Source organism: Hyla sarda, chromosome 4 (assembly GCF_029499605.1).
Source record: "Hyla sarda isolate aHylSar1 chromosome 4, aHylSar1.hap1, whole genome shotgun sequence".
In the NCBI taxonomy this organism is placed as follows: domain Eukaryota; kingdom Metazoa; phylum Chordata; class Amphibia; order Anura; family Hylidae; genus Hyla; species Hyla sarda.
Genome location: NC_079192.1, coordinates 391,968,231 through 391,981,783, shown reverse-complemented (window position 1 = coordinate 391,981,783; position 13,553 = coordinate 391,968,231). Strand labels below are relative to the sequence as shown.

General features: G+C 43.8%; 1 protein-coding gene and 1 long non-coding RNA gene across 2 annotated transcripts in view; one reads left to right on the top strand and one right to left on the bottom strand.

Annotated features, from left to right (window-relative positions):
• Positions 1 to 13,553, top strand: part of LOC130267404 (uncharacterized) — a 20,410-nt gene extending 6,857 nt beyond the window's left edge. Inside the window, exon 4 of the long non-coding RNA XR_008843175.1 lies at positions 13,417 to 13,553. This is a non-coding gene — a long non-coding RNA (uncharacterized LOC130267404). The remainder of the gene's footprint in view (positions 1 to 13,416) is intronic.
• Positions 11,666 to 13,553, bottom strand: part of HDAC3 (histone deacetylase 3) — a 46,010-nt gene continuing 44,122 nt past the window's right edge. The window contains exons 14-15 of the mRNA XM_056517161.1: positions 13,383 to 13,540; positions 11,666 to 11,849 (exon numbers count right to left, since the gene is read on the bottom strand). Coding sequence (XP_056373136.1) covers positions 11,780 to 11,849; positions 13,383 to 13,540 — 228 coding nt within the window. The 3' untranslated portion in view covers positions 11,666 to 11,779. The remainder of the gene's footprint in view (positions 11,850 to 13,382; positions 13,541 to 13,553) is intronic.

The following is a 13,553-nucleotide window of genomic DNA, read 5'->3' as shown; positions in this document are numbered from 1 at the left end:
ACCGCTTGTCACCTCTGCCCTGGATGTCGCCGTCCATCGCTGTCACCGTGTCCCCGGGGTGTCCCCGACGCTCCTACAAGGCCTCTGCTTCCCCGGCATCCGCGCTCTCCGTCGCCGTCATCACGTCGCTACGCACGCCGCTCCTATTGGATGATGGGGCAGCGTGCGCAGCGACGTGATGACAACGATGGAGAGCGCCCACGATGCAGAGGATCCCGAAGAGGACGCGCCGAAGCCCCGAGGACAGGTAAGTGATCGTCAGCGGATCACACGGGGCACTGTAAATGGCTATCCGGGGGCAGCTGAAGCAGTCTGCGCTGCCGGATAGCCGTTCATGCGATGGCCCCGACATACAAAAGCATCGTATGTTGATGCTGCCTTCAATATGCGATGGCCTCCGAGAGGCCATCGTATGTTGAAATGATCATATGTCGGGGCCATTGTAGGTCGGGGGGGGGGGTCACTGTATATGATATGCCAATTATTGGATTTCAAAACAGCAGCAAATGGCTGTAAAACCAAACCATTCTAAGTCCGCAGCTCCTCCCCTCTCACACTTGACCACATAAAGCAACCCTTAGGGCTCTGTTCACATTTCATTATAAGCCTATGTTGGAGCTATAAGCCTGGGGGCTCCACCATATACCGCTATATAGGTATCCTGTTAAGGTAAGTTAATGGCAAAATAAACATTTTTTGCCAAAGGTTACCTTTAACTGGTAATAACTGGTGACAGAGATACCAACGGCACCAGGGGAGCTGCAGAAGATTATTTTAGTTGTGGTTGCCATACTGGGCATACTGGCAAAATTTTAATTTTTTGCCGGAGTTTTCCTTTAAAGGGGTTATATTTTAGTAATCGGTATCTGCCAGAACTGAGTATTTCCTGTTGAATTTCGTTCTCTAAACTTCACATCCCAAAGTTCCATGCATGTAAGTGTCAAGTCACTTTCCTCCCTCCCACACATCAGCCACCCCACCCATTGCAGCATAAATGAGCTGCATCCATTCAAAAGACCTGTGTTTCCTAATCAGGGTGCCTACAGCTGTTGCAAAATGATCTCTCTCCCACCCATGGTTGCTCCACCCATTGAAGCAGACAGACTCCCTCTGATCACCTGACTAGTGATGTCAGGTCTTGACTCACTGCAACCGGGGAAATCCTGAGACCTGAGTAATTTTGTATACTGTTAAAAATAAATATTGGGGCGATAATCACAGAAGAATTGTGAGAAAACCGTCACACACAGGTACAGACACTATATTATGGACTACACTAACTTTACAGCCCCTGTAGCATAGTCCAATAAAGAAAAATTCCTGGAATACCCCTTTAAGGTTGCCCATGTCAGGATATAAAGACGAAATGTGAACAGAGGTGCATTACCCATTGTATTCTACTTTAGGATATGTTATTACTTATACTCTCCAGAAACAGATAACCTGTATATGATGATCTTGCCGATATATGCTGAAGATGGCGAGATGCTATACGCCAGTATTTCCCAACCAGTGTGCCTCCAGCAGTTGCAAAACTACAACTCCCAGCATGCCTGCACAGCCAAAGGCTGTGCAGGCATGCTGGGAGTTGTAGTTTTGCAACTGCTGGAGGCACACTGGTTGGAAAACACTGCTATAGGCAATGGTTTTTGCTTCTGAAATGAAGAATATTATAGAGAATATTATCTCATAGGCTTTACATTTTGATTTAATATGGCAATACTGCCATCTACTGGAATATCACTGAACTGACATCTACTAGAATATTAATACTGCCATCTACTGGAATATTACTGAACTGCCATCTACAGTACTAGAATATCAATACTGACATCTACTGGAATATCACTGAACTGCCATCTACTGGAATATTAATACTGCCATCTACTGGAATATCACTGAACTGACATCTACTAGAATATTAATACTGCCATCTACTGGAATATCACTGAACTGACATCTACTAGAATATTAATACTGCCATCTACTGGAATATCACTGAACTGACATCTACTAGAATATTAATACTGACATCTACTGGAATATCACTGAACTGCCATTTACTAGAATATTAATACTGCCATCTACTGGAATATCACTGAACTGCCATCTACTAGAATATTAATACTGCCATCTACTGGAATATCACTGAACTGACATCTACTAGAATATTAATACTGCCATCTACTGGAATATCACTGAACTGACATCTACTAGAATATTAATACTGCCATCTACTGGAATATCACTGAACTGACATCTACTAGAATATTAATACTGACATCTACTGGAATATCACTGAACTGACATCTACTAGAATATTAATACTGACATCTACTGGAATATCACTGAACTGCCATTTACTAGAATATTAATACTGACATCTACTGGAATATCACTGAACTGCCATTTACTAGAATATTAATACTGACATCTACTGGAATATCACTGAACTGCCATCTACTAGAATATTAATACTGCCATCTACTGGAATATCACTGAACTGCCATCTACAGTACTAGAATATCAATACTGACATCTACTGGAATATCACTGAACTGCCATCTACTAGAATATCAATACTGACATCTACTGGAATATCACTGAACTGCCATCTACTAGAATATTAATACTGCCATCTACTGGAATATCACTGAACTGCCATCTACTAGAATATTAATACTGACATCTACTGAAATATCACTGAACTGCCATCTACAGTACTAGAATATCAATACTGCCATCTACTGGAATATTAATACTGCCATCTACTGGAATATCACTGAACTGCCATCTACTAGAATATTAATACTGACATCTACTGGAATATCACTGAACTGCCATCTACAGTACTAGAATATCAATACTGCCATCTACTGGAATATCACTGAACTGCCATCTACTAGAATATTAATACTGCCATCTACTGGAATATCACTGAACTGCCATCTACTAGAATATTAATACTGCCATCTACTGGAATATCACTGAACTGCCATCTACTAGAATATTAATACTGACATCTACTGGAATATCACTGAACTGCCATCTACTAGAATATTAATACTGCCATCTACTGGAATATCACTGAACTGCCATCTACTAGAATATTAATACTGCCATCTACTGGAATATCACTGAACTGCCATCTACTAGAATATTAATACTGACATCTACTGGAATATCACTGAACTGCCATCTACTAGAATATTAATACTGACATCTACTGGAATATCACTGAACTGCCATCTACTAGAATATTAATACTGCCATCTACTGGAATATCACTGAACTGCCATCTACTAGAATATTAATACTGCCATCTACTGGAATATCACTGAACTGACATCTACTGGAATATCAATACTGCCATCTACTGGAATATCACTGAACTGCCATCTACTAGAATATTAATACTGACATCTACTGGAATATCACTGAACTGACATCTACTGGAATATCAATACTGACATCTACTGGAATATCAATACTGCCATCTACTGGAATATCACTGAACTGTCATCTACTAAAATATTAATACTGACATCTACTGGAATATCACTGAACTGAGTCTGATTTTGGGTACAAGTAGTCTGTGATGTCACCCAGGCTTTATGAATCGAAGTCCTATAGGCACTCAGCAAACTGCAAAGGCTACATAGAGGGCCGAATACACTTAATAAACTCCTCATCCCATAGTGCCCACACTATAGCCCTGATCTGTAGTCTACAATGGGGCACTGCAGGGGAGACCCTGTATTGTTGAGGCACTCCTACAATGATTGTGGTGACAATATAGTGCCAATAATAGACTTAGGGGGATCTTTGTCATATGGAGAGATGACAGTCATATGTGGCCAATATGGATATATACCAAAGTATCCAGTATTACTGCAAACAACTTGCACAATTCCGCTACTGATGGGAGTTGTAGTTTACAACATCCGGAGGGCCACAGTTTGGAGACCTGTTTAGTCCAGATGAAGATAATCCAGTGTCCTGTTAGTGATATATAAAGAGCAGTACTTACTGACAGACATCCAGCATGATGTAATATAAGCCTGTAAAGATAAAAAAAAATAGTGCCGGGGGCAGGATTCAATAAACGCTTCTCGATCTGGAAACCACAAGTCATAGCAATGTCCACTACTCCTGACTTAGGGCATGTGATAAAGTAAGGCCCCATTTACATTACAGAATTGGCATTAGGCACCAGTGACGGCAATGCAGTCTGCACAAAATTCCATAAATAGATTTTTTTTTCTGCCGCAGAAATTCTGCAGTGTGCAAATTGCAGCAGAATCCCATTGAAGACAATAAGAAGCTACTGCACTGGAATCTCCACCCAGAAGAGGGATGCTTAGAATGAAGGATTATTAACTCTCTAATAAAATTTAGTGAGTTGAGGGCCAGATGAAAATTCTGCTCCACCAATACAGTACAGGGGTACCTCTTATACCATTCAGGAGACAAATAATTTGGGCTCAGTATTCCAGTATGTATGGGCATTGCCATATTAACAAGATTGAAAGTGTACCTGTAATTAGGAAAAAACTTTATATAATGTAGAAAATAATATATGTATATTTGTAATATACATTGGTTAAAAAATTATTTCTGTCCCTGCGGCTATTTTCTGTTTGTCTTTGTAGAGAGACAAAATACAGTGTGGGTGGACAAGCAGGGCTCTCTGCACTGAGGACAAGCGGGGCTCGGTACACTGAGGACAAGCAGGGCTCTGTACACTGAGGACAGGCAGGGCTCTGTACACTGAGGACAGGCAGGGCTCTGTACACTGAGGACAGGCAGGGCTCTGTACACTGGGGACAGGCAGGGCTCTGTACACCGGGGACAGGCAGGGCTCTGTACACCGGGGACCGGCAGGGCTCTGTACACCGGGGACCGGCAGGGCTCTGTACACCGGGGACCGGCAGGGCTCTGTCCACCGAGGACCAGCAGGGCTCTGTCCACCGAGGACCAGCAGGGCTCTGTCCACCGAGGACCAGCAGGGCACTGTACACCGAGGACAAGGAGGGGGTCTCTGCACCGAGGACCAGCAGGGCTCTGTGCACCGAGGACCAGCAGGGCTCTGTGCACCGAGGACCAGCAGGGCTCTGTGCACCGAGGACCAGCAGGGCTCTGTGCACCGAGGACCAGCAGGGCTCTGTGCACCGAGGACCAGCAGGGCTCTGTGCACCGAAGACCAGCAGGGCTCTGTGCACCGAAGACCAGCAGAGCTCTGTACACAGAGGACAAGCGGGGCTCTGTACACCGAGGACAAGCGGGGCTTTGTGTACTGAGGACAAGCAGGACTCTGTACACTGAGGACAAGCAGGGCTCCGTACACTGAGGACAAGCAGGGCTCTGTACACTGAGGACAAGGAGGGGGTCTCTGTACAATGAGGACAAGCAGGGCTCTGTACACAGAGGACAAGCAGGGCTCTGTACACAGAGGACAAGCAGGGCTCTGTACACCGAGAACAAGCGGGGCTCTGTGCACTGAGGACAAGCAGGGCTTTGTGTACTGAGGACAAGCAGGACTCTGTACACTGAGGACAAGCAGGGCTCTGTACACTGAGGACAAGCAGGGCTCTGTACACTGAGGCTCTGTGACATGCCCACCAGCTTACACAGCAGGATGATTGACAAGCCAGGAGCCTGCACAGAGCCCTGTTTGTACCACCCTCACTTCCTGTATTTGGTCGCCACATAGAGACACACAGGCAATAGCTGCAGGGACAGTTTTTTTTTTTTAACCCAAAAACAAAATTTTTTTTTAACCAATGTATATTACAAATATACATATAACAGTATTATCTACATTGTATAAAAAGTTTTTGCTAATGACAAGTACACCTAAATATCACAGCTGTACCAATATACAAGTGTTAAGCCCCTATAGGCCATTCACAGCACTTAACATTGTTATACCAGTGGCATCTTCAGGGTATGTTCACACTTTGGAATCTTCCCCAAAAATATCTCGAGTTGGAGATTCTGTCTGAGCGTCCGCCTCAAAACTGAGCGGATCTGTGCAGTCACCATTGATGGCAATGCAGTCGCGCGTTATTCTGCCAAAAGAATAAACATGGTCATTAGCTCGACATGTGGATTTCTGTGGCGGAATTTTCACAGGGAGATTCCATAGTGTGAACATAAAGGGGTACTCCGGCACCGAGACATCTTATCCCCTATCCAAAGGATTGGGGATAAGATGTCTCACTGCGGGGGTCCCACCGTCGGGACCCCCCCCCCCAATCTTGTATTTGCCACCCACCTGTTTGAGCTGCACGCTGCGGTGCCAGCTCACAAACAACCGGGTGGCGATCATGGGGCCGGAGTATAGTGACGTCACGACCCCGCCCCCGCTATGCAAGTCTATGGGAGGGGGCATCACACCCCCTCCCATAGACTTGCATAGCGGGGAGTGACGTCACACGGGGGCGGAGTCGTGACATTACGATACTCCGTCCCCGTGGTCGCCACCCGGCTGTTTGTGAGCTGGCACCGCAGCGTGCAGCTCAAACAGGTGGGTGGCGAATACAAGATTGCGGGGGGTCCCCAGCGGCGGGACCCCCACGGTGAAACATCTTATCCCCTATCCTTTGGATAGGGGATAAGATGTCTCAGGGCCAGAGTACCCCTCTAAAGTGTGTGTGTGTGTAATTATATATATATATATATATATATATATATATATATATATATATATATATATACATATACAGCAACAGAAGAATGCAGCAGTACACTGCCAGCACAAGGATATAGGTGAAACATGAACATGCAGATAAAACATGGGGAGCTATACAGCTATGGTGTAATAGATGCAAATGTGAAACTATGAAATAGTGAGGCACTTAGCTCGCAAATTTGTCTCCGCCGGCGGTCAAATAGCTTGGACTAATATATATATATATATATATATATATATATATATATATATATATATATATATATATATAATGTGTGTGTTTGTGGCATTTCATTATTAGGCAAAACATCAATGAGTGTTTGCTTTTACCACAAGTGGGGGTCAGTAGGGCCCATACCATATATCCACTTGGAAACACATTGCAGACACTTTTTCTCCACAATAGGTCAGCAATAGTCACCGACTCATCTCTGCCAATATACATGGGCTACTACTCATAATGCTGAATTATCCACAACACACAGACTGTTCTAGAACTAGTAACATGAACTATATCCCAGTCTACAATGCATTATTAGTACACACTAAGCTCGAGCAAGCTATAGATCAGTGTTTCCCAACCAGAGTGCCTCCAGCTGTTGCCAAACTACAACTCCCAACATGCCTGGACAGCCGAAGGCTGTCCAGGCATGCTGGGAGTTGTAGTTTGGAAACAGCTGGAGTCACCCTGCTTGGGAAACACTGTTCTAGAGGTGTTCCTGGTATGCAGTGGAGGCAGCATAATAGATAGAGACATGTCTGATTTACCTGCTAGGAGAATTTGTGTAATAGGCTATGAAGAGAATTCTAATTTAAAGGGGGTTATCCAGGAAAAAACTTTTTTTTTTTTTCATTTCAACTGGCTCCAGAAAGTTGAACAGATTTGTAAATTACTGCTATTAAAAAATCTTAATCCTTCTAATAATTATCAGCTGCTCAAGTTGAGTTGTTCTTTTCTGTCTGACAACAGTGCTCTCTGCTGACATCTCTGCTTGTCCCGGGAACTGCACAGAGTAGAAAAGGTTTTCTACGGGGATTTGCTTCTAAACTGGGCGGTTCCCGAGACAGGTGTCATCAGAGAGCACTTAGACAGAAAAGAACAACTCAACTTCAGCAGCTTATAAGTACTTAAAAGGATTAAGATTTTTTTTTTTTTTTATAGAAGTAATTTACATATCTGTTTAACTTTCAGTTGATATATAAAAAAGTTTTTTCCCTGGATAACCCTTTTAAGTATTCAGAAAGAAATATCACCGCACGTATCACCTACCATCAGACTGTTACTGAGCAAATAGTCAGTAAACCAAAACCAACATTGCCCACAATACAGTATACAAGGGTCAAATAATACCACCACATATTACTGACACAACCACCACACCATGACCAACATCTCTAAATAATGATAGACTAATACTAAGACTAGAGATGAGCGAACTTACAGTAAATTCGATTCGTCACAGACTTCTCGGCTCAGCAGTTGATGACTTTTCCTGCGTAAATTAGTTCAGCTTTCAGGTGCTCCGGTGGGCTGGAAAAGGTGGATACATTCCTAGGAAAGAGTCTCCTAGGACTGTATCCACCTTTTCCAGCCCACCGGAGCACCAGAAAGCTGAACTAATTTATGCAGGAAAAGTCAGCAACCGCCGATCTGAGAAGTTCGTGACAAATCGAATTTACTGTAAGTTCGCTCATCTCTAACTAAGACCATTATACCCCCCCCCCCGCCCCCCAATTCAGGGACCATATAGTAGTTGTTAAGACTAGAGATGAGCGAACTTACAGTAAATTCGATTCGTCACGAACTTCTCGGCTCGGCAGTTGATGACTTTTCCTGCATAAATTAGTTCAGCTTTCAGGTGCTCCCGTGGGCTGGAAAAGGTGGATACATTCCTAGGAGACTCTATCCTAGGACTGTATCCACCTTTTCCAGCCCACCGGAGCACCGGAAAGCTGAACTAATTAATGCAGGAAAAGTCAGCAACCGCTGAGCTGAGAAGTTCGTGACGAATCGAATTTACTGTAAGTTCGCTCATCTCTAGTTAAGACCATAGAAATGATTACAGCGCTAGGCTCCTCCATGTGCCCCATATAAATGCTAGGCCCCTCCATGTGTCCCCCCCCTCCCCCAAAAAAAAAAAAAAAAATTGTCACCTATCACACCTCTTTCCCCCCCCCCCCCCGACTTTGTCCCTGTGCAGCCCCTCTTCTCTCCTATATGATTAGTTCACAGAGGTGCTTCCTGCACCTGAAATCAAGCAACAGAATGGGGAGCCGCCAGCTGTTTTGTTGCCCTATACTGTGTGTGTGTCCTAAGGATGCACATGCAGTTGAGAGCTGGATCCAAGACAGGGGTCCTGGAAACCCTGGGTGAGCTGAAGGGGGATCAGGAGACATTGAAGTGAAAATGGATTGAAGTGAAAATGCGGGGGGCATGAAAGTGAAGTGAAAGTGTGGGGCATTTTAATTTAGGGGCACAATTAGTGGCATTGTGATTTTCAGGAGGTACAGCGTGGAAATATGCGGCAAAAGTTCAGGAAAAGACACCAGGTCAGAAAACTTGGGGAGACAAGTCATGGCTGGTAAAAGTCTACAAATTTTATTTTATTTTTTTAAATCAACTGGTGCCAGAAAGTTAACATATTTGTAAATTACTTCTATTTAAAAAAAAAAATCTTAATCCTTCCTGTACTTATCAGCTGCTATATTCTGTACAGGAACTTCTTTTCTTTTTGAATTTCCTTTCTGTCTGACCACAGTTGCTCTCTGCTGACATCTGAAAATCCCGATAGCAAACCTATTCTGCTCTGGACAGTTCCAGGAAAGAACTACACAACTTCCTCTGGAGCATACAGCAGCTGATAAGTACTGGAAGGATTAATATTTTTTAATTGTAGTCATTTACAAATCTGCTTAACTTTCTGGCACCAGTTTATTTGAAAAATAAAAAAAGATAAAAATAATAAGCTTTCCATCGGAGTACCCCTTTAACCCCTTAAGGACTCAGCCCATTTTGGCCTTAAGGACTCAGACAATTTAATTTTTACGTTTTCATTTTTTCCTCCTCGCCTTCTAAAAATCATAACTCTTTTATATTTTCATCCACAGACTAGTATGAGGGCTTGTTTTTTGCGCGACCAGTTGTCCTTTGTAATGACATCACTCATTATATCATAAAATGTATGGCGCAACCAAAAAACACTATTTTTGTGGGGAAATTAAAACGAAAAACGCAATTTTTCTAATTTTGGAAGGTTTTGTTTTCACGCCGTACAATTTATGGTAAAAATGATGTGTGTTCTTTATTCTGAGGGTCAATACGATTAAAATGATACCCATTATTATATACTTTTATATTATTGTTGCGCTTAAAAAAAATCACAAACTTTTTAACCAAATTAGTACGTTTATAATCCCTTTATTTTGATGACCTCTAACTTTTTTATTTTTCCGTATAAGTGGCGGTATGGGGGCTCATTTTTTGCGCCATGATCTGTACTTTTTTTTGATACCACATTTGCATATAAAAAACTTTTAATACATTTTTTATAATTTTTTTATATAAAATGTATTAAAAAAGTAGGAATTTTGGACTTTTTTTATTTTTTTTCGTTCACGCCATTCACCGTACGGGATCATTAACATTTTATTTTAATAGTTCGGACATTTACGCACGCGGCGATACCAAATATGTCTATAAAAAATGTTTTTTACGCTTTTTGGGGGTAAAATAGGAAAAAACGGACGTTTTACTTTTTTATTGGGGGAGGGGATTTTTCACTTTTTTTTTACTTTTACATTTTTTTTTACACTTGAATAGTCCCCATAGGGGACTATTCATAGCAATACCATGATTGCTAATACTGATCTGTTCTATGTATAGGACATAGAACAGATCAGTATTATCGGCGATCTTCTGCTCTGGTCTGCTCGATCACAGACCAGAGCAGGAGATGCCGGGAGCCGCACGGAGGAAGGAGAGGGGACCTCCGTGCGGCGTTATGAATGATGGGATCCCCGCAGCAGCGCTGCGGGCGATCCGATCGTTCATTTAAATCGCGAACCGGCGCAGATGCCGGGATCTGTATTGATCCCGGCACCTGAGGGGTTAATGGCGGACGCCCGCGAGATCGCGGGCGTCGGCCATTGCCGGCGGGTCCCTGGCTGCGATCAGCAGCCGGGATCAGCCGCGCATGACACGGGCATCGCTCCGATGCCCGCGGTTATGCTTAGGACGTAAATGTACGTCCTGGTGCGTTAAGTACCACCTCACCAGGACGTACATTTACGTCCTGCGTCCTTAAGGGGTTAAGAATGTTGCACCCTGATATTCCCTCTCTGGGTCTGCTGTCCACCCTTCTATTCTCTTGGCTCTGTCTTCGGCCAAAGGCAGCCAGGTATGCTGAGAGTTGTAGTTTTGCAACAGCTTGAGGCACTAGGACACTGTACTAGGCTACAAGAAATACACGTGCACTTTTATTAATAAAACAAGACAAAATATAGGCATATTAAAAATCTTTATGTTGTTCCCTACATTATTTACATTTGTAAAGTTTTTGGCCGCGTTCTTCCAGCGAGATTACTGATGTTCAGCAATGTGAACCGTCTCCGCAGTAAGAACCGCCGACTACAGACAAACAAAACCAAGTGCTCCACAATAGTCCTCTCCATTCATTTTCTTATAGCCGATCTGAGCAATGACCTTATGTTTTTATCAAAACAATACAACTTGTTTTGGGAAGAAGATGAAACATAATCTGTCACAAGCACATTTTTTTTTCTCCATCTGTGACATTAATCCAACATCCAAAAACAGCCTTGCAATAAGTGAAGTGGTATTTCAAGAAGAAAAAAAAAAAAAAAAAGTTTTTGTAATATTTTTTTTTTTACCCAGATAAGTCAATTTCCAATAGTTCATCTTTAAAATTCCCTTATCAAAAAGAAAAAAAATGTGCATGACAAAAAAAAAAATTTTAATCTGGTCCAAAAAAAATAAAAATACTGTAAAATATTGGTCATAAAACTGACAATGCAAAGGCTGGAAAAGTCTGATACATTATATGTCCAAGTGTTCTAGAGTCCGGCTCATATCTCAACATCGCTCTCCTTGTCGTTGTCATGGTCTCCATCATAGAATTCATTTGAGGCTTCAGGCCTAGAGATAAACATAAAAAGACAACTGGTTATTTATTCCATAAATCTATACGGGATTGTATTTATTTTATGCAGTCTGGCTATTATGGCATCGGTTTATCGGTTTATATTGAGCAGATGGTATTATGTCCTATGAGTCACAAAGGCCAATGTTAGGGCACATTCGCACATATTGTATCTGACAACCCCCACCATAGACTTGCACTAAGGGGGCAGGTCGTGACATCATGAGGGGGCGGGGCCGTGATATCACAGGCCCTGCATCGCCAGTCATCAGGCTCTCTCCGTGCACAAGATGACAGGGAGGGGCTGCAGGAGAGATCGTGGGGGTCCCCAGCAGCGGGACCCCCGCAATCAGACATCTTCTCCCCTGTCCTTTGGATAGGGGATAAGATGTCTAGGAGTGGAGTACCCCGTTAAATCACAGGCATAAGAGTGATTACCAATGTCCATCATTACTGGTAGCTGATAGCAGTGGACATCTACTGGTTTGGACGTGGACTTCACTTGCGAACCCGCATATATTCCCCTTATCCGATCCATGACATACAGGTACGTCAAGGGTCGGGAAGGGGTTAAATAGACACATTGCAAAAAAAAAGCCTTAGGTTTTCATTTTTAAAGGGGTATTCCGGGCAAAAACATCTTATCCCCTATCGAAAGGATAGGGGATAAGATGTCTGATCGCGGGGGGCCCGCCGCTGGAACCCCCCACAATCCCCTGCAGCAGCCCGCATTCTATGCGTAGCTGCGTCTGAAGTTTCGGAAACCACCGGGCTTCCAAGAAGGGGACGTGACGCCACCCCCCATCCATTCAGAAATTAATGGAGGGGGCGTGAAGTTTCCAAAACTTCAGACGCAGCTACGCATAGAATGAGGGCTGCTGCAGGGAGATCACGGGGGGTTCCAGCGGCGGGCCCCTCACGATCAGACATCTTAGGCCCTATCCTTTTGATAGGGGATAAGATGTTTTTGCCCGGAATACCCCTTTAATGATAGTTAGGATGGCGTAAATCATGTGTCTTTATCATCCAACACTTTATAGTGTACCGATCCAGTCAGACTCCTAAATACCTTAAAGGGGTACTCTCCCCCAAGACATCTTATCCCCTATCCAAAGGATAGGGGATCCGATGTCTGATCGCAGGGGTCCCGCAGCTGGAGACCCCATGGTCTCTCTGCTGCAACCAACGTTCGTTTAGAGTGTCGGGTGCAGCGCCGGAGGCTCGTGGCGTTATGGCCATGCCCCCTCAATGCAAGTCTGCCGTCATGCCCCCTCCCATAGACTTGCATTGAGGGGGCATGGCCATTACGTCAAGAGCGAGGCGAGGGCATGACGTCATGAGCCTCCGCCCCGCATTGCCAGTCATTCGGTATGGAGCGAAGGTCGCTCCGTGCACCGGATGTCTTGGGGGCCATAGCCCCAGCGGTGGGACCCCCCGCGATCAGACATCTAGGGGATAGATAGCATGTCTAGGGGCAGAGTACCCCTTTAAGCACTAAAGGTAACTCTCGGTAGGTATAGAAGAATTACCTGGAGTAACTGTCTTCTCCTCCTCTCTCCTCAGGATCTGGCTCATCAGTGCGGTCATAGCTCAGGAGATCAGATGGGACATCATGGATCTGCACGCTGGGAGCATGGTTCAGCATCTTTAAGTTTTCAAATATAGTCTGCCTAATCTGATCTAAATACTAAAGGAAGAGA